The sequence below is a fragment of the Plecotus auritus genome, assembly GCF_963455305.1.
Source record: "Plecotus auritus genome assembly, chromosome: 9".
Classification (NCBI taxonomy): Eukaryota; Metazoa; Chordata; class Mammalia; order Chiroptera; family Vespertilionidae; genus Plecotus; species Plecotus auritus.
In genome coordinates, this window is record NC_137783.1 from 135,996,822 (window position 1) to 136,021,363 (window position 24,542).

The 24,542-nt window shown below is 54.3% G+C and overlaps 1 protein-coding gene across 1 annotated transcript; it reads right to left on the reverse strand.

The window, feature by feature from the left end:
• Nucleotides 1-52: 52 nt before the first annotated feature.
• P2RX3 (purinergic receptor P2X 3) lies at nucleotides 53-22,954 on the reverse strand (the record flags this gene model as incomplete). Its single annotated transcript, XM_080688219.1, has 12 exons — nucleotides 53-166; nucleotides 603-680; nucleotides 1,053-1,118; nucleotides 1,361-1,454; nucleotides 12,507-12,643; nucleotides 13,142-13,283; nucleotides 13,726-13,803; nucleotides 14,083-14,176; nucleotides 14,710-14,773; nucleotides 15,012-15,083; nucleotides 15,387-15,522; nucleotides 22,836-22,954. The coding sequence occupies 12 exons, from the start codon at nucleotides 22,952-22,954 to the stop codon at nucleotides 53-55; spliced, it is 1,194 nt and encodes a 397-aa protein (XP_080544345.1).
• Between the last annotated feature and the right edge of the window lie 1,588 nt (nucleotides 22,955-24,542).

Consider the following 24,542-nt stretch of genomic DNA (forward strand, 5'->3'; position numbering starts at 1 on the left):
CTGTTGGGAGGTCTGGAGCCCAGCAGTGAGTGTGGGGCCCTGGGTGGAGGCCCTAGTGGCCGATGGAGAAGGCCCCCGAATCAGTGGACTGCTTCTCCTCTGGGGTCTGGTCACTGGGGAACACTGGGTTGGCTGAGGCAGCGACCTTCAGCGTCGTCTCGTTCACCTGCAGGCAGAAGGCTGGTATGAGGGTGCTCTGACTATGGGCAAGGACCCCACTGGACAGACTCAGCAGTCGGGGCGTGCAGCCTGGTCTTTGGGGAGCTACAGCGCGTCTGTGTGATCTCAGGACTCCACCCAGGCATCTCAAGGGCAGACAGAACCCAGAGCCAGCCCATAGCAGGATTAGTCCTGCCCCAGAAATGGAGAGGGGACGATGAACGGATGGGGTGGCAACAGCGACCACCCACAGAGCCCCCATGGTTCTCACAGAGCCTGCTCTTGGCCAAACACCCTCTGGTGGGGACCCCCAGTATGCACTGAGGCCCAGTGAACTTCCCTTCAGAAGGCCCTGGAAGGTGCGTCCCAGGGGCCGCTGAGAGTCCCTGGGGCCCAGTAGCCCTCCCTGCCCTGTCTCTCTGCCTCTCCTGGGCCCCACTCACCTCCTCAAACTTCTTGGCTTTGTATTGGTCGGCCCCCTTAAGGAAGTTGAGCAGGATGATGTCACAGAGGACAGTCCCCTGGGGGAGGAAATGAGGAGAGGCAGGCAGGCCCTGAGCTGCCGGGCACTGGGCAGCACTGGCCTGGGGGTGGGGCTGTGTCTGAGTCTCCGTCCCCACCTTCATGGGGAGGCCCAGGAACCTTATACCAGGCCAGCCTCCTGCAGATGGGAGGCTGCTGAGGAGGCAGTGAGCTCCCATGACTGCAGGTGACAAAGCAGGGCCCAGCTGAGCAGGGAGGTGGTGCAGGAGACTGAAGCACCTGGCAAGAGGCTGGGCTTTTCATTCTAGGCTGAAGCAGGGCTTACCTGGGTTCAGTTCCCTATCCACACCTGCTAGCAGGGGCCTCGCCCTGACTGGCCACCAGTCAGAGCCTGGCGGGGCTGAACTCACCACTCCCACGGAGGTGAAGGCTGCCACGGAGCTGATGATGGTGGGGATGATGTTGAACTTGCCTGCCTGTATGCACAAAGACCAAGGCGAGTGGGCGGAGTCCAGCAGGGCAGGGGTGAGGCCAGAGAGACCTTGGAGCAGCAGGCCGCACCCCTTCATGGTGCAGGTATGGAGACTGGAGTTGAGGGTCTCAGAGCTGGTCAGCAGCAGGACCCTGCCCCTTACCCCTGCCCAGGAGCCTTCTCCGGACCCAGGGTTGGTCTGAATTTCCTCCCCCATCCACCCACCTGCCCAGCCTAAGGACTCACGTTCCCGTACACCAGCACGTCGAAGCGGATGCCAAAAGCCTTTAGGAGCGTGCGGTACTCACTGCCATTCTCCAACTTGTAGTACTTGGCAAACCTGGAGGTCAGAGGCAAAGGTGGGTCCCACTGTGGGCTCCTGCCTGAACCTACGGGGTCCTCTGGAGCCTACGACCATCACTTACTGCGCAGCCCTTACAGATGGTTTGGTGGGACACCTGCCATGGTCCAACCTGTGTGGTTGGCCAACCCCCTTCACAGGCAGCATCTTGGGGGGCTGGTTAAAAAGACAGCTTCCCCGGCCCCACCCTGAACCCATGGAATCAGCATCCCGGTGGGTGGGGCTCAGGACTCTTCCTTTTAAATAATTTCCCTCAATAATTCTGACGTGTGCGAACGTTTGAGCCATTCTGACTCCATGCTTCCTCAGTTCTACCTGCTTGGGTGGCCCAGGGCCCAGCCTGCCTCCCTCTCCGCAGGTTTCTCAGCTTGCCTGGGTTCGAAGCCTGGCTCTGCCACTTACCAACTCCCCAATCCTAAGACACAAAGGCTTGGAAGAGTGGGGCTAGAGCTAGACCATCTTCATGAACAGGATCAATTAGGGTCTGGGGGTGGCGGCAGAGAGGGCACAGACCAAGGCTACATGGTCTAACTTCAAGTTGCACCAGCAGGAGAAGGGGGTGGACCCCAGAAAGGAAGTCATTTCTAGAAAGATGAGGAGGTCCAAGAACACGACACTCCAAGGAGGCCTCGCAGGAGATTTTAAGGAAGTTTGCAAAAGCAGCATTAGGCCCTGCGGAAGACTGCGGGAAGCCCTCACTGGCTTTCAGGTTGGCCTGAGGCTAAGGATGGACCATCACCACCTCCACACCCACCATGGACAGAGCACCACAAGATGCAAACCTATGAGCATCTCCTCAACGTCAGGGAGCAGACACCGGTGCCCCAATTTATAGATGAGGAGACTGGTGAGAGGCAACACTGACAGCTCCAAAGGCCCTGCTCTTTTATTTTTAATTTTTATTGATTTCAGAGAGGAAGGGAGAGAAAGAAAGAAACATCAATGACGACAGCCTGCAACCTGGGCATGTACCCTGATGAGGAATCAAACCGTGACCTCCTAATTCATAGGCCAACACGCAACCATTGAGCCACACTGGCTGGGCAAAGGCCCTGCTCTTAACCTGAACTGTCCTGCCTCTGACGCCCAGGGGCGGCCCTGGTGCCAGACTTCAGAGTCCTTCTGCACTCTGTGCCCTGTCTCCCACCACTGGAGAATCCAGGCTTGGACGAAGATCACGTGTGGGGAAGAGTCACCGCTGTCTGAGATGTGGCAACGGAAGCCCATGGGCACTGGGCAGGGGTGGGAGGGCGAGTCGCTGAGGTCTGGGGCAGGGCAGAGGCCGGGACTGTGTCCTGTCCTGAGGTCTGCATTCCTGGCCATAGACTGCAGTCATGAAAAATGCTCCGACATCGCCTCGGAGAGCAGAAAGCCGGCATCCTGGGCACTGCCTCTTGAAGCGAGGGCTGGCTAAATTTATCTTGGGAAGGAATGTGGAGGGAACAGGGAGAAGAACCAAAGCGGACTTGGCTTTTCTCCAGCACCTGCCTTCCAAGAGGCAGTAAGCATGATAAGATCATTATCTCACCCACCACCCACCCTCGGAGGAGGTTGGCAGGGCCCGGCTCTCTTCTGGGGCGGGAGGGAGAGGGAACCTCGAGCCGGGGAAGGAGGGAGGGGACCAGCCGGAGGCAGGGGACCCGCTGCAGAGAAAAGGGCCCAGGAGTCCTGACTTTTGCACTCTAGAGCGGCCAGTGGGGGTCACAGAATGTGGCCCAACTGTGGGGCAGAGACTGGCTCGGCGACCAAGGGTCTGGGTCACCTTCCCTCTTGGCGTGCGGCTGGACCCTGTGTTCTAGCCCCCATGCATCTAGCTGGCGGGGGTGGGTGGGCATGAGAGTTCTTGCCAAAGATCATGAAGGGAGGTGCGGTCTGTGACCTCTGGGCCCAGAGGTGTCAGAGCGAACCTTCCTCATCCTCCCTTTCCTCATGGCTAGCTACTCAAGAGCCAGGGAGAAGTCAGGGCGTAGGGGTGACTGAGTAAATAGGTGGCAGGAGCTCAGACCCCGGAAGGTTCCTGAGCGCCCCGCCCCCACTGGCCCCTAGTGCACTGTGCCGGAGCACATGTTAGCACTGAGATGGGTTGTTTGTTACCGCGGTTAGCAATATTTAACCTCTTGCAAACTCCTGTGATTTTATAGCCAGGAAGCCTGAGTTAGAGAATGAGTTAAAACTGGGGAGTCATTCAAGATAGGATTCCAATGATGCTACAGTCCTATGAGGCTAAGGAAGTCCTAGGAGGCCTGGGTGCGGACCCACGGTTGTCTTTAACTAGCTTTTGACCCCACGCAAGTCACTCAACCTCCTGAGCTTTTTCTCTCAACTGAGAAATGAGAGTGAGGAAGACCAGATGAGACAGTGTCCAGATAGAGTAATTAAAGCAAGATTAGTTAGTGCTTAAAGCATGTCCTAAGATCAAGATAAAGTGGACTCGTAACATCTACATTTTCCTTATCTATCACACCTCCTGCCTCCAGGCGAGAATAGTATTAGCGACAATAACAGACAGCGTATATCCATTGGGTGCTTCCTATGTGCCTGGCATTGTGCTATGTGCTTAATGCGAAGTAACTAACTCATTTAATACTCATAGCAACATCAAGGAACTCAGTGCCGTTTCGAGTCCCATTTACAGAGGAGTCATCAAGATCAGAGAGGTTAAGCAACTTGTCTAAGGTCACAACAGCAATAGTCAAGTGAGCGAAGCTGGGATTCAAACTCAGGAGGTCCTGTTCAACCGCCGAGACTCTTAGCCTGCATTTCAGACGGTTCTTTTTGATGCCCGATTTCTGTTCAGTCCTGGCTCATTTCTTTTCGTTCTCTAGCTGAGGGCCCCCTTTTGCACCTGCAGGGTGGGGCTCTCCACCCAGAATCCCTGGCTGGGATAGAACAGGAAGGAAGGAGAGCCATGACCCCCAGATGAGGAGGACCCCCAACGCCTCATCTGAAAAGGGGAAAGGTTAAGCTATACCTGCCTGGGCCCAGATTTCTCCTAAATCCTCTGGTTCCTACCTCTCCGGCTTTGGTTTTCTTGGTTGAGAGATGGGGTCAGTGAGTACGACACCACCGTTCCTCACCTTGGCTTGGAGTACAGGGCCCCTCCCAACCTGGCCCAGTCCACTCCCCTAGCCTCCTCTGCAGAATGCCCTGCTGTGCCCCTCAAGTGCCAGCCACGCGACCTGCCTTCCTCTATCTCCTGCACCTGCTTCCTAGACGTAGACTTCTGGGCCTTTGCCCATGCTGTTCCCCTCATCCCCTCTTCCACCTTGCAAACTCCTATTCATCCATCAGGGCCCTGTTCAGTGACTTCTGATTCTTTCAAGATTTAAACAGATATTTAGAGCACAGCCACTGTATGCCAGGCACTGTGCTAGGCACTGCTGATACACCGGCAAGCTCTGCTCTCATGAGAGGGAGAGAAATATGAATCACACCATCCATAAGTAGCTCAAATTGGACTTCAGGGCTGGGAAGGAGAGGAGCACCTTTCTCAGAGCACAGCCCAGGAAGACATTTGACCTCGGCTGGTGGGTCAGGGAAGCCTTCATGTGAAGTAACTCTAAAGCTGAGGCTGGAGGGTGGAGAATTAAAAGTAAGAAAGCCCTCAGGCCCTCTCAGGGGAAGGCACAGTGTTTCTGAGGAAGCAGGAAGTGCACTGCTCTGGGAGGATGGAGATGCATGGAAGAGGCAGTGTCTGGTCGTGTGTCTCTTCCCAATTCCATGTGCAGCGATTTCACACCTGCAGCTTGAAACTGTCCACAGTGGAATATTTACACCACAGGAATCGGCAAACACTACAGACCAAAATGTGTTCTTCCTTTCTCCAGAGAGCCGGGGGTTTCCCAGCACGGAGGCTGTGAAATGGGCTACCATTCCTATCTCCGGGAGGATCTGAGGATCTGGGCCTCTCCTACAGTCCCTGCCACACCAGACTACAGTTGATAATTTGGACTTTTGACTGCAGCCAGCTCCCACGGTTTCTCTTTGCCCAAGGGCCCAGCGCAGGGAATGCTTGCCGGAGGAATAAATGTTTTCAGAGATTCCTGACACCTTTTAGATTGGCCTCCGGGTTTCCTCCCCCTGCCTCTGGCTGCCCCAAATTCTCCCTGCTCTTCAGGTGGAGCCAGTCTACAGGAGTGAACCACAGGCTGTTCTCTCCCAAATAGAAAACATCTGGATCTGGCAGCTGGCTGCACGGAAAAGGAGGTGCTACTGGTTCCCACGAGGGGAACCAGCCCCATGGAGGGGGGCTGGGGAAAACGCAGGGACAGCTGTATGTGGAGCCCTTACTCCTGCTAAGCACTATGCTAGAGGCTTCCACACCCATCATTTCATTTGGGCCCCCACAACTCAGTCGGGGAGCTGGTGGCTTAGGGCTTTGAAATGTGCCAGTCTGGCCTTGGATCCAGGGTTTGCACTCCTTTACATAACCTGGGGCAAATCACTTCACCTCTGTGTCTCCGTTTCCCCAAATGTGAAAGGGAGGCCATAGCACTAGCTGAAGGGTGGATTCAGTGTGGCTGGGTGAGTGCTGAGCACAGTACGGGGCACTGAGCTTTCAGTACATTATCTAGTGGTCAGCAGGCAACAGTCAGACTTTCCAGGCCTGCGAGAAGCACAGCTGGGATCAGAACTCGGGCTCCTGGAACCCTAAGCCCCTGCCCACCCCCTGCTGCTTCCTGCATTGCCTGATTACCTCCAGCGACAGGGAACTCACCACCTGTACGAGCAGCCCACTTTCAGCTTTGGGTAGTTCCAACCGTTAGAAGTGCTTCCCCACGCTGAGCTGACATTTGCAGCAGGCGGCAGCCCTAAACGTTTGCTGAATGGAAAAGGGTTTTTATCACGATGTACAAATCCCTTGGGAACTCTCAGACATCTGTTTAGAAACGATCCCATAGAGCGGTGGCAATTCCTTCCCGAGCAGGGACACGTAACTGTTACAGCAGCAGGGAAAACAGCAACACGCTTGGAGGATCCGGCTTGGACTTGCGAGGGAAAACTTGGGCCTGGAATTTGGGTTTCTACGTGAAGGAGGTGGTGTTCTCAGCAAAGCTCTTTGCCTGGTGGGGAATCATTCTGCCAGCCGAAATATACTTTTACAGTTGATTTTCTACTGATGGGAAAACGCCTCCTGGCAGACGCATTGCATGGGGGTTGGGCAGCATCCCTGAGCAAGCTGGGATTCCTCCTGGTAGAGAAGGGCCCAAGCCATATTTATTTACTCATATTCTAAGACCTAATCAACCTCAAAGATAGACATTCTGAAGATGGTTTGTTGTTGATCCTTTTTTAAAAGATGTATTATTATTCTTTTATCATTCACAAGGCAGGGAAAGGGCAATGGAAGCAGGGCTGGAAGATGTACCTGAGAGCCAGGTTACTAGCTGTCTACTCCAGTGAGTAATCTTTTTGGCCTCAGTTTTCTCATCTGTCAAATGGGGGCAACCACACCAGTCCTAGCAGGATATTTGTGGTTGTGACCCAGGCCCTGGAACCAGGCCTTCCGGATTTGGATTCCGGCTCCAGCATTATTTGCTGTGTGGCCTTGGGCACATACATGAAGCCTCTGAGCTTCTGATTTCCAGCTATTAAATTCTCCCTCTTCTCTCGATTAATAATCCACCAAGAGCACTTGCTAAGTCCTGGGCTCACTGGTAAGAGCTCAGGGAGTGTTAGCCAATATTTTCTACCAATAATGTTGGTCCTTGTGAGGACTCAATAGCCATCAAGGTGATAAAGGGCTGTATAAATTCAAGCTCATGCTAATTACCCCCCCTCGCCCCCACCCTAAAGGAAGTGAAGAGGAAAACAGATCATGGAGAATTGACGCAAACGTGTCCCAGGCAAGAGGGCCTTCAGGTGCTTCTGTGGTGATGAGGGAGGTGTCTGTTCTAACGCATCTCCATGGCTCCCGGGAGGAGAAAAACCCAGATTGCAGAAGGGATGATCAAAGCCGAGGGCATGCTTCGATTCAGTCTCTGTCGATTGGCCTAAGATCTCGCGAATCTGCACGTTTCCGCGTGGAAGCAGCTCAGCGGCCAAATCTCAGCTTCGTGAAAGCTGCTGTGGGTACATTTCCAACATGGAACACTCACCACAAACTCTTCCAGCAGGAGGAGCAGCGAGCAGCTGAGCGCTAGCAGACACCAGGAGAGGAGAGCCAAGACGGCAGCAGCGCCTTTTAGGAGCAACGCTGTCCTAGGGACCCTCAGGAGTACCAGGAGTCAGACACTGCTAAGCGCACCGTTTTGCTTCTCTCTCCTCATCCCAGTAGTCACTACCGGGTTTATGTCCTCAAGCGCCCCTCAAGCTGCCTCTTTTGTGTGTGTGTGTGTGTGTGTGTGTGTGTGTGTGTGTGCTAGTAATATGATGGTGGGAGGTTTGCTAGAAGCAATGGCTATAGGTCAGGTTCCTGGGTCTGAGTCCTAATGAACCTCTTAATTGGGCTCTGTAGTCTTGAGCAAGTTTCAAAATCTCTCTCTGCCTACTGAGCGTGCAGGCGGGGTGGGTGGTGAGCTGTCAATCCTGTCAAAAATAGGCGTGAAAGGGCGCCAGGGGCCCTTAACCTGAGGTCCCGGGATAGGCTTTCAAAGGTCTTCAAAGTCTCGGAATTCTATGCCACATAAATATGCAGAGAAGGAAATGGACCACACTGTGTGGTGTGGGATGTTGATTTCCTGCAAGGGAGCAGAGTGAAGCCAGTTTCCAGGCCATTACTTCATCTACCCCTTTGTCGTAGGGTTCTCACCCTGAGGATGCATTTACATCCTATTTGTAGAAATAAAGTATCTTTTAACAAAAGAAATTGCCTGCAACGTTGCTCATGGCTATGTATACGTGCACTTTTCTTGGGCAATCAATGGTGCAAGCTTTTGTGCTTTGGTCAGGGGTGTAACAGAGTTAGCGACCTCCAAAAGTTAACAAAGGGCTGTGATTTCACGGAGGAAAGTTGGTAGGCCTGGTACTGGGGACACCAGTGTTCCTCCCTTCCTTCCCCACCCTGCCCTGGGCTGCCTCGGCCTGCTGCCTGGCTTCTGGCTGCTGAGAGGGCATGGCTGGGTCCGAGTTCTCGTCAGGCTGTTGTGTCCTATCTCTGTCTCCGGGTTCCAGTAATGGCTTCCTGCCCTCACCCCTTCAGACCCGGGCCCCAGCACTGCAGGATCCTTTGTGGTATCCCTGCACCCTGCCCACACTTCAGCAACACTCCCTGCATTAAACTCTCCTCAAATTACCCAATTTGCATGTGCCATCTGTTTCCTGCTGGGACCCTGACTGATACAGTATTTTTAATTTGTCTTTGTACCATCTCTGCCTATACACTCACACCCACACACATCTATTCACTGACACACTCACGCACGCGCACACACGCATGCACACATTCAGTCACTCGCAGGCACATACCCACACTCATACTCACACTCACCCACAGACACTCACCCTCACTCGCAAACTCACATGCCATACTCACACACGGCAGTGCCAGCTCCCAGCTCTGGGGAGTGGAGTGGTCTGGTCAACACCCTGCTCTGGTAAACTGAGGGCCCCCTGTGTTGCAGGAACTACCCCTGCAAGAACACCAACACTGGGGTGCCTGTCACCCGCGCACCGTTAAACTGATGACTCTCGCCAGTTCTTATTTTCAGAAATGCTGCCCTTTGCCCACTACTAAGCCAGATGAACGCACCAATGGCACACTCTCAAGGTACTTGGAAAGAGGCGTCTTAAAAATACCAAGTTAAAAAACAACAACCCACAAACAAGCTCAAGCAGCCCCCGGAGTCTTAGCCATGCAGAATAGACTTAGGAGTAAAATAAAATCTTTCCAGCAAATTATAGGGAGGTAGGCACAGACGGAAACCATCAGATCACATAAACAAAGATAAGTTTAGATGGACAGCACCAGGTACTTTGGGCGGGGGTTGAAGGGAGACACATTTTTGGCTCAATACAAGGTCATCTTTACAATAATGGGAGGCCATCCGATGACAGACAGGCCATCTTACGAAGTGGTCCCTTGTCTAGGGCTGCTTTGCAGAGAGACAGATGTAGGCATTGGGAGCAAATGACCTCTAAGATGCACCCGTGACCTTGGGCACATCACTCCCCCTTTGAAGTTCCTACTTCCTCATCTGTAGAATGACCGCCTCTGTCTAGGTGTCTCCAAGGGGTTTTCAACAGCTAGAGCTTCTCTAAATCTCGAATTCTGCAGGCGAAGAGCCTCCAAAAATGGGGGTGGGGTTTGGAAAGGAGCTGCAGAAGTAATTAGTGATGGAAATGCGAGTCTCTGGCTGCCTCTGGATGTCTGAGTTTGCATATTAAACAAGGCTGAGTCTTGGCTGAAGGATTCCATTCCCTCCAGAGCAAAAGGCAACAAACTGTAGGACAGGATGGTAGGATGTGGAAAAAAACCTGGCCACTGTCGGAAAGGCAGATGAGTTTGTTTGGGAGACAAAAGGCCAGGCTATGTGCTGTCCCCCCCCCCCCCCTGCCAAGCTAGTCGTTTGCCCACAAGCACATAGGCGTGCGTTTCTGAGGATTAACACGTGCCCATGTCACTAGCCTTCCTGGTTGGGGTGGACATCATTCAAGAAAATATGTCTGCATGCAGGCTCCCACGCTTCCTGGCTCTGTGACACTGGGAAACGTATTTAAGTCTGCACGCCTCCCTTTTCTCTCCTATGAAGTGGGGGGATTGTAGCGCCTCCCTGTGGGGCATGGGGTGGGGAACAATGAACCAAAGTGCACAGACACTTTGCACGCGGTGCCCAGTATCGTGCCTACCTACAGGGAGCTGGTGGGATCCTCAGGAGCAGCATACTTTGTACCCATCCCAGGAACTGCCCTGCGCCCACGCTGACCCTGGCTGTGGCCCTTTTCCTCCCATCTCAGGATTCAGAAAGGAGGCCCTATGTGGGCTCCTAGCTTAGCCTTGGGTGTCCATGTAGTGCCAGCAGCTCGAAGACAGCATGAAGGTGAGTGGGTAGACACCCAAGAGAGTGACTTCAGGGAGCCTGGGCAGAGCCCTCTGCTTGCCAAGGCCATCAGATACTCCACACACCGGTGCTATTCCCCTGGGAAGTCTTTTAAATCACCAGGATCAAATTGGGCAGCTTCGCCCCCTCATATTCTGGCTGGAGGTCTTTGGTGTGGAGGCCACACCTCTCAGGTGGTTCCCCTAGGCCCCCTGGGATTTATGTTCACGGGATCCTTAGAGATCTCTGACCTGTCTCTCCAAAGATAAGCTTACCTAGGACCAGTCTGCCTCACGTCCTGCTATGCCTAGGCGAGGTGTGCATGCATTCTGTGTGTGTGTGTGTGTGTGTGTGTGTGTACCACGGCACACTACATTGGAGACAAAGAACTCCAAACCAATTCTTTAAATGAAAGACATTGCTCTAAAACTGTATGACACCACTAGCCGGGGTCTTCCTAATAGTTATACACTTCATAAGCTTTCCTGCCAAGTAAGTTATTTGGAGGATTGAAGAATTCCCAATGGCCAGAGGGAAGTTATGAAGATGAAAACTTGCAGTTTAGATCATGAGAATTTTATTAATATGTTTCTATTTTAAGCTATCATATGAAATCCTTTGTATTGATTTCAGTGTGATGTACCCGACTGAATAAATATGCCAATTTCTGCGAGGGAGCCAAACAGTATTTTTAAACTACTTTAAAATATGTGTTGTTTCCTATGATTTTTTAAAGTTGGGAGTTGATTATGAAAGCACTTTCAATTTTTTTAAAAAAAATTCTTCTTTCCAGAGATTACACGTGCATATATTAAACAATTAAAGATAAAGCTTAATGGAATGGATAATCACCTTTTTGAGCTACTTATAAAGGTAAAAAAAAAAGGTGAAATGATTTTTTTTTGGCTTATGTATCTCATTATATTGAGAAATACCACTACAACAAAGGAAACTTGAGTAACAATTCTTTGAACATATAGATGTAATATGTTCTTACAGGGATTTTTTTTCCTGATCACTGCCTATTTAGCTAATTAGCCTGTTTGGTGTATAACACAGAGTCCTGAGGGCCCTGCCAGAAACGTCAGGATCTTCAAAAATTAAGGGAAAAACAGAACAGAGAGCTAAAGCTTTTCAGACACTAGCTGATAGGATCCTGGAGATAATGATACCATTGCCCTTTCACGGATGGGAAAGTAGGGGGAGGGGAGAAGGTCAAGGGCTTGCTCAAGGGCTTTCAGTTGGTTCCAAGTAGCTTCTCCCCGTTCTCCTTTCCCTGTGTGCAAAGTGGGAGGGGGGAGGGGGGTCTCTGGCGTCTCAAGGCCTTTGGGAATATCAGTTAGATGCTAGCAGGGGTGGGCAAACTTTTTGACTCGAGGGCCACAATGGGTTCTTAAACTGGACCGGAGGGCCGGAACAAAAGCATGGATGGAGTGTTTGTGTGAACTAATATAAATTCAAAGTAAAGGAGCGGAGGGGAGAGCAAGAGAACCGGATAGAACAGCCGGATCCGGCCCGCAGGCCGTAGTTTGCCCACGGCTGTTAGAGACTGGTTTGAGTTCTTGTTGGAAAGGCGCTGAAGAACTAATGACCACTGTAATTGCTACTTGTGCCTCCAGTGACATTTCCTGGTTCTGGACAGAAATACAAAATTTCCTTCTTGGAAGATGAGCGAGAACCCTTAGAAAACGCAGGCGCAGAAGAAGGGATGGGGCTGCCTGGGCGTGGCCTAGGCACCTTACGGCCTCAGAGCCAGAGCGGGAAAAACGGAAAAACGAACTCAGAATCACAGAACCCAACACTCCAGGAGACCTTGGCCACCTGGCCTCACCGCCGCCCGCCGCCCGCCCGCACGAATCCTTCGTGGTCCCTCCCTGGAGCCACGATCTCACAGGATGGCCTGTCTGTCTCCGAGAGCTGCCTGTTGGAAAGTCCTGCCTAATTTTGAACAGAAACCTGAAACGTGGGATCTTTTCTTCCCAGTACGTGTTGTTTCTTCAGATGCAGTTTTTAGAACAGCCCTGGCCTCTTTGCCCGGAGGCCCCAGGATTACCTGAAGTTGTAGCCTGGGGAGACGCTGCTCTTCTCAGAAACACTGTCGAGCCGGGTGAAGGAGTATTTGGGGATGCACTGCTCCCAGGCCTTGTCCAGGTCGCACACCCAGCCGATCTTAATGCCCAGAACCCCGCCCTGCAGAAAGGGGCCAGGTGTGAGCTCTCCCGCAGCCCTCAGGTGCCCTCCTCATCCCGGTGGGGGTGGGGAGCACCACCAACGGACACGCGAGTGCTTTGCATTCTTCGGTGGAGGGAGCAGGTGGGGAGAAAGAAAAGGGAGGTGTCATCCCGTGCTGCTCAGTAGGGAAGTACTGTAGCTCAGGGTGAGCCCCCGAGGCGCTCCATCCTGCTTTTGGTGTCGTCAGTCCCTCACCTACAACACCTACAACACGGGAGAAAGTGGCACAGACCCAATGCTCAGAGCCCCAAGGCCTCTGTGTGTGCAGGTGAGGTGTGAAGACCGGAATGGGAAACGGGGCTTGGGGGGAAGGGTGAGGAGGCAGGACCACTCAGGACAGGTGGCAGGCCTGGGATGCGTCCACCAGGTGGCGCTGCCTCGCTGCTGCTCCGCTTCTCCAGCATCCCCGCCCCACCAAGGGTCCCCAAGTCCGCGCAAGGGTGGGCAGGTCCTCACCGTGCTGGCCAGTTTGGCAAAGTCCTGCCCCGCAAACTTGACCACATCTCCCACCCGCAGGATGGGGCAGAAGGGGGCCTTGTCAGGGTGGAAGCGGCAGGTCTTCATGTCGGCGGCGGTCAGATTGGGAAGGAGGTTCCCCCTGCGAAGGGAGGAGGAGGAAAGCGAAGAGGCCAGGCCCAGGGTCAGGTGGAGACAGGCCTCCCTCCACAAGGTTCTCTCCAGCCTTCCCGAGCCTCAGGGCCCTTCCGCGCGCCCAGGCAGGGGACCTCACCTCTGTCCCTGCATCGTTCTCCTGTCACCCTCTGTCCCGTCTCAGGGTCGTGAGGACTCATGTCTAATGTCCCCCTCCCAGGCGGGGGTGGGGGGTGGGGGTGGGGGGCTGGCAGAGACACTGGCCCAAGTCCACCTGATATTCAGTGGTCAGGGCTGGCAGGGAGACCTGGCTGGGAGATGGGGATCAGGAGCCCCCCGGGAGACAGGGAAAAAGTGGGGAGAACCCCGTGCTGACGGGCATCTCCTCCCCTCTAAGAACAAGGGGTGTGCGCACTGCCTCTTGGCTTCAGGGAGGAGCAAGGACTCACTTCTCAAAGTTGAAGAGGGGGAAGCGGATGCTGTTCTTGATGAAAATAGTGAAGTTCTCGGCTTCCATCATGACAGGCCTGTGTGAGCACAGAAGGAGAGGGCAGGGGAGCAGACAGCCCTCACCCGGGGCCACCCTTCCTGGTGGACATTGCCCATCGGGCATGTGGCCAGGGCCTCTCCGGGTCTGAGGTCAGAGGACGGGAGGGTGGCCGGTGAGCTGAGCTGGGAGGAAGCTGGACACTACAGGGGATGGGTGCCCACAAGGCCCCCTGCCAGCTCAGGGGTGCCGGGCCCCCCACAGTGGCACAGGGGAGCTTAGGTGGGGGGCCCTCTTCCCGCCTGGCGCAGGCCCTCACCTTTCCACCGTGTCCACCTCGGCAGGGCACCAGCCCTGGATCTCACAGGTGCGGAGCTCGGAGCTGTAATTCACGCAGCGGCCGGTGAGGATCCCTGCGAGGGTGGGGGCAGTGCTCTGTGCTTGTCTGGCCCTTTGCCACGCCCTTCCCCCACCCCACCCCTCCTCATTGAAGACGCCCCCCAAATATACACACATGCAGGGGTCCTGCAGGCGGACAGAAAGGACAGAAAGGACAGGCAGGGCAAGGGAGGTCCCTGTGGCACGCTGGCCCCGCAGAGCTCTCCCTGGCCCTCCCCAGCCCTAAGCAAGCCTCGGGAGGTGACCTCTCCTCTCACAGGTCCCCAGACCCCCAGTCACAGAGGCTCCTCCTTGCCTCCGAGGCTTTGCTGACTGTTCCTTCTGCCTAGAATGCCCCCTTTCAAGCCCCTCTGTCCTGCCAAGTCCTTCCATCCCACAGGGCCCATCGCAAATGGCACCGCCTCTAGGAAGCCATTTGGGACCCATCTCTCTCCTTCCCCTGGCTCCTCCTTGACATCACTCACCACCTCATGGCACAGCTGGGAACCCCCCCGGGGTCCCACTACCACTTGGGCTTGTGAGGGGGTGGGAAAGGGGCTCCACTCACCCCCATTCGGGAAGCGCTCAGGCCCGCACTGGCTGTCTGATACACAGCGGTACTTGTCCTCACTCTGTGGGGAGACAGGTCCACGGGTGGATGAAGGGCCCTGGGCCAGCTTGGGTGAGCCCCTGGGCACCCACTGCCTCCCCACAGCCGGGGGGCCTCTAGGGGGTGGAGGTCGGTCCCAGGACTAGGTTCCAAGGCAGGACCTAGGACTTCTGCTTACATCCACGCCCCTTCCTGCCACCACTCCCATCCAGCGTCTTCTTCCTTGACCAGCTTAACCCAACCTCCCTCCCCTGCCTCACCTCTGGGCAGAACCCTTGCATCTGGTTTTCAGTGACGATCATTTTGGTGATGATGACAAAGACAGAGGTACCCTTGGGAGAAGAATGGAGAGGAAAACGCAACAGTGCCATCTCGCTAAGAGATTTGGCCAAGGTCACAGGTTAGACGTGGGCTCCAAACCAGGCTCTTCCAACTACCCCAGGCCCCTCACGATCCCTGTGTGTCGTCCTGATCACAGGACAGGTTGTGGCAGAACAAGAGGATGCCCAGTGCTGACTCAGGTGGGTAACCCCTCTCCCCCAGCCACTGCTCTGGGCCACTGATGCACAGGTTCTCCCTGCCAACCTGCCCAGGTCTGGGCGTTGACACAGCCACCTGCCGTAGGGGGACCATACCTGGGGTGGTGTCACATAATCAGACACATCCATGACTCTGTTGGCGTAGCGTCCAAAGCCCTTCACCTTGGTTACCACGGAGGACTCAATGGATGTGTCCCGCACCTGGTACGCCTTCTCGTGCAAGAAAACCCACCTGGGCAGGGAGCCGGATGGAGAGCAAGAGAGAAGGGCCCATCAGACAGAGGCCGGAGGGGTCACCTTCCTGCTGACATGGACCACAGGGGCCTGGCAGGGGAGGCCTGTGTGTGTGTCAGGGGTGGGGGTGGGGTGGGAGGGGGGGAGCTTCACAGTGAGCCCTAGCTTGGCTTAGACCACTGTTCTCCATCCTTCCCCATTTCCTGCTGAAGGAGCATTTTTAGACTTTTCCCCCTAATTGTCCTCCCTCCATGAAATTTTAATACTATTCGTATCAATTTACATACTATATGTATATTTGCACTTTACACATAAAAGGAGACATTTTTTATTCTTCAGACACCAATTCTCACCCCTTGAGGGTGACATCACCCTGCTGAGAACACATTATCATTCCTGCAGGTGACAGAGGCCTCCTCCCTGGCAGGAATCCAGAAACAGAAGGCGCAGAGGCTCCTCGGCCTCCGACTCTGTATCGAGGCTTTGTACATGGCTGTATCCTAAGCGCCCGCACACCGCAGGTGTTAATGAACAGGTCGATGAAGATGCTTGGGAACTGGGCACCTGGCAGAGTCTCCATCTGTGCAAGCCTCAGGTGAGAAGGAGGGAGGGGCAGCGGCTGAGCCTTTACCAGGCAGGTGGATGGAGTTGGGCTGGGAGGGAGGAGCCTCTAATCTTATTGCTTGGATTGTGCTGCCACCCAGTGGACATTTACCTGTATTGGCTTCTTCCTGCTGCTTTAGCCCCACCTGTCTCCTCAGACTCTTGCAGCCTCCCCCAGCAGCAAGAAGGGCCTGCAGACTAATCTTCCTCCTGCGTTTCTGTGAGGTGCCCGCCTTTCTGTTAGTAATCACCCACCACAGCCCTCAAGGCTCAAGCCACTCGGCCTCACTAACCACGCTTCCAGCAGGAGGCGCAGTACCATCTGTCCCTGACAGCACACTGCGAGGCAGATGCTGTTTGCACAGGTGAGAAAACCTCATCCAATGTACTTGGAAAACGCCGCACACTCTCAGTTTTGGAGAAACGTGGTGATGTCTTGTGGAATCCAGGGGCGTGCTTTTGGGAGCGCTGGATTAGGGTCATTTTCTGCATGCTCACCAGGGGGGCACAAGATGAGGATGAGCGGAAGGAGCGGGAGGCGGTGTAGGGCAGAGAAGGCACATCTGGGGGCTGGGAAGCTGCTCAGGGCAGCACGTGGGATGACCCGAGGACTTTATAACGAGGGGGTTAGGACTTCAAGCCCAGGAGCTTTCTCACCCCGAGAGTGGGCTGGGGGCTGCGGTGGGAGGCGGTGAGCGCCACAGGCCTGGGAAGTCTCACGGAGAAGGCTGATGCCCACCTCCCGGGGAGGGGTTGGCTTGGGTGGCCTCTGGAATGCCCCGATGCTGGAAGATGCCAGGGGGTGCAGCTCCTGGGCCATGCTGGGGGTCAGTCATTTGCGGGATGGGCACCTGCCCATCATGCCTATTTGAACACAGGCTGCCATTTGCAAGTGGCTGCTTGGTGAGTTTTTGGTGAGAGGGTTCAGAGGAACCCCCCTGCCAGGCCTCTGTCATGGGCCTGAGTCCTGTGAGCTCTCTTGAGTGGGAGAGGAAGGCGGGGGGGCCCAGCCAGCGCTGGCAGGTGGCTCCCAACCTGTCGCCTGTCTCATGGTCACAGCCTTACAGCCGGCCGCATCCGGATGAACGCCCGTGAAGAGCTGTCCACTTGCTTGTAAAACGCTCTATGAACACCGCGCCCCTGCGGAAGTCCAGGGAGCCGGGAGCTGAGCTTCCTTGGCGCTTTTATCTTTTTCCTCTTGGAAGGGAAGTGGGTGTTCATCAGATCTCACAAGGGAGCGTGGCTCACGGAGAAGTCTCATCCCCCCACTCAGGCCCCAGCAGAGGGGAGGGAGCACCTTCCAGAAACCTATCCAAAACGAGCATCCTTGCTGGCGGCTGGGGGCCCTGTGGAGCAGCGGAGGGGGAGGTTGTGGTCCAGCTCTCTGCTCCCAGCCCACAGCGGTTGTACTACTGTGCGCTCACCCTCCGGAACCTCAGGGCTTGGCCACGGGATGGAGACATCGCTGAGCGTTGATCTGGTGAAATGGTTTCCTGACACACACCCCGCCTTCCATCCCCATTCTTAAAGTTAGGGAACATTTGCCGACGAGAAGCAGAGTTCAGATGGTCAATACCACATACACTGAGTGGCCAGATTATGATGATCTCTGAACGCATAATAATCTGGCCACTCAGTGTAGACTGACCACAGAGTGGGGATTTTAAAATAAGGTTTTTCCATGTATGATAACTGCATCGTGGGTAGTTAGAAAGAAGCAGAGGACTTACTAGCCAGAGGGTGGGGGCCACTATCTCCTGGTCCCTTGACATATCAAGATTTGCAAGCTTTTCCTTATACATAAGTACACTGAGTGGCCAGATTATTATGCGTTCAGAGATCATAATAATCTGGCCACTCAGTGTAATCAGCCCAGCATGCTAAGTGCTGTTGTGTGAAGGACTCACTGAGTCCTTACCACCAGCCCACGACACGGCCTCATTGTTATCATCACCCCACAAATAAGGAAACCTGTATGTGGGTTCCAACCCTGGCGGACTGCTCGCAATGGCCTCACCACAGGGTCTCCAGCTGTGTCCCGGGTCAGGACCTGGCCGCAGCTGGCCCAGAACTGGGTCCTGGTCCTTGTCCGGGGAAAGCATCTCCCAGCGTAGGCGCATCTCCAGAGGCCGGGAGGACCCATTAACCAACCTCTCTCCTTTCCCCAGCCCCTCCTTCTCCAGCTCCTTCTATTTCCCAGTGGGGAGGAGCGGCCGCAGCAGATTTCTCTCTGCGAGTTAAATAACCGGCAGAAGAATTTCAGTGGCCCTGTGGGGCCTGCACGTCAGCAGGGCCGCTCGAAATGCGGGGATGCTTCATTTCCAGAACAGAGGGCAGCGTGGGTCTCTGGAGGCCAGGGCTCAGGCGATGGGGCAGGACCGAGCCTTTCGTTCCTGGCATTGACTCCGTGGCTCTGACTTATTTTTTCTTGTGTTCCTGGTTTATTATTTATAGAGCGGAAGGCGGGTGGCAGCTCCTTGGCAGGTGGGGTGTGCAGGGAGGAGGCCAGGGAGTGGGTGTGAGGAGGGTGTGCTGTGTGCGCGGGAGGATGGGGGTCTATCCGGGAGGCGTGAGCTGGGCCGAGGGAAAGGGGGAGGCGTGATGGGGGGGGGTCTATGCAGTAATGACAGTTACCATCTATTACGGAGTCACCCAACTCCAGCAACGAACGGACTCATGTTACCTCCCCTCACCATCACTCCCCGGGAGAGGCATTCCTAAACCCATTTTCCAGATACAGCGACTGAGACTTGGAGACGTGAAGTGACCTGTCCAGACCCCACCTCTGGTGTCAGAGGGAGGCTTCTAACCAGGTGTTCCAGGTCCCCCAGTCTCCCCATCATAGGGCTGCGGTGAGGGGAGAGGGGACACATGAAACCACTGCTCTCTCTAAACCTGAAAGAGGGGGTTCCAGCAGGTCTTCCTGCCCATTGTCACCTAGTGCAGTCAACGAGGTGCCTCAGGGTGCTTCCTTGGGCGAGAGGATGGGGTGAGGGCCAAGGAAGTGGAATTCCAGCCCTTTTCTGAACTAGAGCGCCTCCCCATTTGAACGGCCTTATGTGTTGTGCTTCTACATAAGATCTGAAATGAGGCAGACTCTTCATTTGAAATGAAGCAAAGAGAGTGGGTGTGCAAATAGTGACCTTGTGGATCAGGCCTTGTGGGGGTGTGGGGTGGGGGGTGAGGGGCGAGAGGAAGAGGAGGGGGAGAACAGGCCTGCGATGGGGCCAGAGGCACCATCAGCCACCACAGGTCCTTCCGATGGCCATGGAGGGAGCATCGAAGGGCTGGGATTCCCCTCTCCGCTAGTATGCAAAAACCAACCTCAGGCCAGGCCAGCCGTGGGCAAACTACGGCCCGCGGGCCGGATCCGGCTGTTCTATCCGGTTCTCTTGCTCTCCCCTCCGCTCCTTTACTTTGAATTTATATTAGTTCACACAAACACTCCATCCATGCTTTTGTTCCGGCCCTCCGGTCCAGTTTAAGAACCCATTGTGGCCCTCGATTCAAAAAGTTTGCCCACCCCTGGGCCAGGCACTGGCCAGTGTTTATGGGAACTCAGGCCCCAGGGATCTCCTATTCCCTCCTCAGGTCTTCATGGGATCCAGAAAAGAGATTGGCTCTTAGGAAGTCCCACCCCATAGAGGAGACTGGGTTACCCCCTAGGCCCAGGAAGGACAGTGGGAGAAACACCAGGCAGGTCCTGGCCTCTCTGTGCACCTGGGGTGGGTAAAGAAACCAGTGATGAAGTGGTGTCAATCACAGACTGAGGCCAGGGGCGGAGGTGGGAGCACGTGTGGAGACCATTAGGTGGTGTGTTGCTGTGAGTGCTTAAGAGAAATGGTTGGTTCATGGCACACATGTCATAGGTAAGGTTGTGCATCTGGTCTACCCCCAATGGGCATACAGTGGAAGAAGCGAGTATTAAGCATTAACATCACAGCATTACAAATCCTTTCAAATTCTATTGAGCCCAAGTCACAGTCATCTCTCTCCATTGCCCACCTGTTAACACATTTCCCTGCATCCACTCCTACCTACTCCAATCCCTTGGCATATCAGCCGCCAGAGTGGTCTCCTCAATGCATATTTCATCATGTCCGTCTGTCGCTCTCAATCTCTCTCTCTCTCAATCACACACACACACACACACACACACACACACACACACACACACACGCTAGAATGTTTCAGTAGCTTCCCTTCCATTCCTCTCCTGTAAAAAGGAAAGACTGGAGGTGTCTGAGGTCTGGGGTCCATCTGGGATCCTGCCCCACCTTACATCCCCCTCCCCTTGCTCCTTCTGCTCCAGCCATAGAGACCTTTTCTTCTCCCCATTAGTCAGGCCCGTTCCCTTGGCGGAGCTGGGCTTCTCTGCCTTGAACTCTCTCCCTTCCCTGGGTTGCTCCGACTCATCCTTCAGGTCTGGCTTGAATGCCGCATATGCAGAAAACCTTCCTTAGCTCCCTGACCAAGACCAATGCCTGCATACTAGCCGCTATCCTAGCACTCTGTGTCTCTTCTTTGAACCCTGGACCCCAATTGAAATGTTATATTTGTTTGCAGAGATTATTTGATTAATGTCCATTTCTTGCACTGTAGGGTCCATGAGGGTGAGGACCGTGTCTGCGTTTGCCCACTGTTCCAGCCTCGGTGCACAATGCCTGGCCTGAAGAGACACTCAATCACTTTGTGCTAAATTAATGGAATCAGGAAGTCCTAATGGTGCATGGGCTCATGTGCACAGAGACGGGGCTCAGGCAGGGATTGGGAGGTGGGGGGAGAGCTGGGCTGCAGATGCAAATGGAAGGAGCTGCTCTGTGGGGAGCTGTCAGGCTGGGAGATGAATGGGGTTGGATACCAAGACGCCATCTCATGCTGGCACCAACAGGCCAGGCTCCAGCACCAAGGGGTGGTCGGAGCATCAGACTGAACCATGATGAGGGACAGATGGGGCAGTGGGGGTGCTGAGTAGGCTGGTCCAGGAGCTGGCTGCCTCTACCCACCATCTTCTGCCTGGAGCCAACAGAGCTGGGCCAGGCTGGGAATGTGCTGTGAGGCAGCTTTGGGCACCCGCCTGGACCAACATACCGTCGTGTGGCTACGTGTAAACAGTCACAGCATCACACGTGCATGTGAACACGAACCTTTAGGAACCAACTTTGAGCCAGGCTCCGGAGATGCCAACGTGAAACATTTGCAAACATCTCACAAAACCTCAAACTTGGAAGGGAGCATCAAGGCCACTCAATCCGACCCCAGAGCTTGAGTCCCTTCTCTAGTGTCCCTGCGAGCAGCCTTGTCTACAACATCTGCATGACCGGAGTTTCCTGGCTCTCACCAAGCCCACGGAGCCCAAATCCCTTAATCCCTGTCTTCCCACCTGTCCATGCACACCCTCCTATGGCTGCGACCTACAGCAAGGAGGACCCTCACCTGCAGCCCCAGCTGCAAGCCCCCAGGATGTCTCCTTGCACTCACTTGAATGGACTCATGGCAGCCGTCAGTGGCTTGCTGTCTCTCACACACAGACCCATTGTCTCAAAGAACAGCATGAGCTAGAGACCTGCACACCAGGAAAGTAAACCCTCAGAGTTTTGACCTGTATTTCCTGGGGCCCACCAGTGTGTGTGAAGGACCATGAGAAATGTTTCTTTTCTGGCCATCCTATGTTCCTTGGCCTTTTGCGCATGTGTGTGTGTACATATGTGTGCGGGTGTGTATGTCTCTGTGTGAGTGTGACTCTATGTGTCTGTGTGAGTGTGTATGGCTGGGTGTGTGAGTATGCATGTCTCTGTGTATGTATGAGTGTGTATGTCTGTGTGTCTGCCTCTGTGTGTGTGAGTGTGTATGTCTGGGTGTGTGTGAATGGGGGGTGCCTCAAAGAAGTGGGGGCTGAGCGGGATGTTTAGACCTCACTGGCTCTTAAATATCTCCCAGGATGGGTTATACAGTACAAAGTCAGGCAGAAGTAGGGAATTTACAGTTTCTGACAAAGTGGAGTATTTCTGGCTTCGTGAAGAGGGACACTACACCATATTCAGAAAAGTCACTTTTCTCCTAAAAAACTCTTCCCTGGAATGTTATTGGTGCCTGTGTTCCTCCCTCTCTCCTAAGGGAAAGATTCCCCTGCTTTGACCCTCCAAGAGCAAGGGCTTCCCCCTTTTCTACCTCCTCTACCCCCCGTCCCATGCCAGGAGGGGAGCCCTCACTCTAAAGCGAATGCAGTTCTCTCCTTCCCACCTCGAAATCATGCTGTCACCATCTCCCTTGTTTCAGTGTCTTCTGTCCCCTTCTGTCCCCCTATTCTTCTTGAGGCCCCAAAGAGTTAACCGAGGTCAGTGGGAAGATGTGTCAGGGGGTCTGGTCTGCCTGTTCTCTGGTTGAGGGTGGGAATGAGAGAAGGGAGAGAGGAGATGGTCCCCTGGGACCTCTCCTGGTGGAGGGTGGTGCCAGGGCAAGGACTCCCCTTGGGGTGTGTGCCTACAGACCACTCTCCAACTGTGGGGGTTTACTGGGGGGAAAACTCATCTTGGGACCAGATCCCCGGTGAGGGCGGCAGAGGCCAGTCCTTGAGACACACCTCCACCAGGCTGTTTCCCCAAGAGAGGAGACGCTGAGGAAGCTGGACGGCACCATGGAGGGGAGAAGGGGGCCAGAACACCGGGCAGCCCTCCCCTCCTGGGACCCGAAGGGCCTCAGACTCACCCCACAAAGTAGGAGATGATGAGAAGCTGGACTGCCCGGTTGATGATCCCAATGGTCCAGCTCTTCACAACCACAGACTTGGTGGTCTCGTAGGTGAAGAAATCTGACATGCAGTTCATCCTGAGAGAGTGCTCATGGACTGCTCAGAGGGACCCAGTGGTGGCTTCGGGAGGCAGAGGTCCTCAGACCGGGAGACGGGGATGAAGGAGGCCTGGAGGGGGCAGTTTAGAGGGGCTTGCGGAATGGGGAGCCTGCTCCTTTAAGTCAGGCAACCCTAGCCCAGAGCCCAGGCTCTCTGCTCTTGACACTCTGGGCTGCCAAGAGTCCAAGGCCAGGGCGGGGGACCCCTTTTTGTTGTCTCCACTCCACTCCCCTGTGATGTCACAGCAGGGGTGGGGTCTCCAAGCGCGGCTCCTGATTGCCTGCGATCTAGCTGGTGAGGGCCCGCTGGGACTCATGCTTTATCTGCACTCTGGCTACCGTTTCTGTTCCGTTCTCTATGCTGCATCCTCAGCCCAGCTCACCAGCTGCTTTATGCTCTCCTGAAAGCCCCTCACAATGCCCCATCCCCCAGCCACCTAATAGCCTCCCTGTATGAGTACCCCCTTCACTCCAGTCTTCCTAAGCCACTCAGTTCTGCAGCAAGCCCCCCTCCCCCTTCCATAGTTGCCTCTAATAGAATGGGTCAGGGGAGGGGTCTCAAACCGCTCTCTTGTTCTCCCGGGAGGGAGTGAGTAAGAAATCACAGTTCACATTTCTAACTCAAGTTGGCAGTGGCTGAAGCTCTACCTGTAGAATAGCATTATCAAGTGGTTTTTTGTTATTATTGTTTTTATGTTTTTGTTTTACTGTCAGTTTACTTATCTGAATCGTTTATTAGATTGTATGCTCCTGGAAGGCTGGTGCTGTTTCCATCTTGTTCACTGGTTTCCTTAAATCCTAGAACTCTGTTGGCGCTCAATATGTATTTATTTATTTATAAATATATTTTTATTGATTTCAGAGAGGAAGGGAGAGGGGAGAGATAGAAACAAATGATGAAATTTAAAAAATATATGTTTTTATTGTTTTTAGAGAGGAAGGGAGAGGGAGAGAAACATCAATGATGAGAAAGAATCATTGATCAGCTGTCGCCTGCACGCCCCCTACTGGGGATGGAGTCTGCAATCCGGGCATGTGCCCTCGACTGGAATCCAACCTGGGACCTTTCAGTCCAAAGGCTAACACTCCATCCTCTGAGCCAAACCAGCTAGAGCTCACTATGTATTTATTGAATCCAGTTGAACAATGTTGCTAGTGCTGCAAAGGCCATTACCCAGAGGGCAAAGCCACGAGTTCAGGGAGCAATGGTGCATACCCTCGGTCTCGCACCCTGGGATTGAGCCAGCAAGCTGGTCTAACTGCTTTAAGACAGATTGTCGGAGAAATCCTGAGTTTGAATATTCTGTCCCCTGACTTCATGCGGACACATTACCAATCATTCTGGATGTAGTCATGTGCTTATGACAGAAGAGAACTGGATTGGGTTTGGGTTCTAGTCTCTGGCTTTACTCCCAACTCACTGAGACCCTGGTCCACTCCTCTTTGGGCCTCAGTCTTCCCACTTGCAAAAGGAGGTTGGAGTAGACAAACTCAAACGCGTCTTCCAGGTCTGTCCCCCTTTGATTTTCAAGATGCATCCTAGGACTATAATAGGGGGCATGGCTT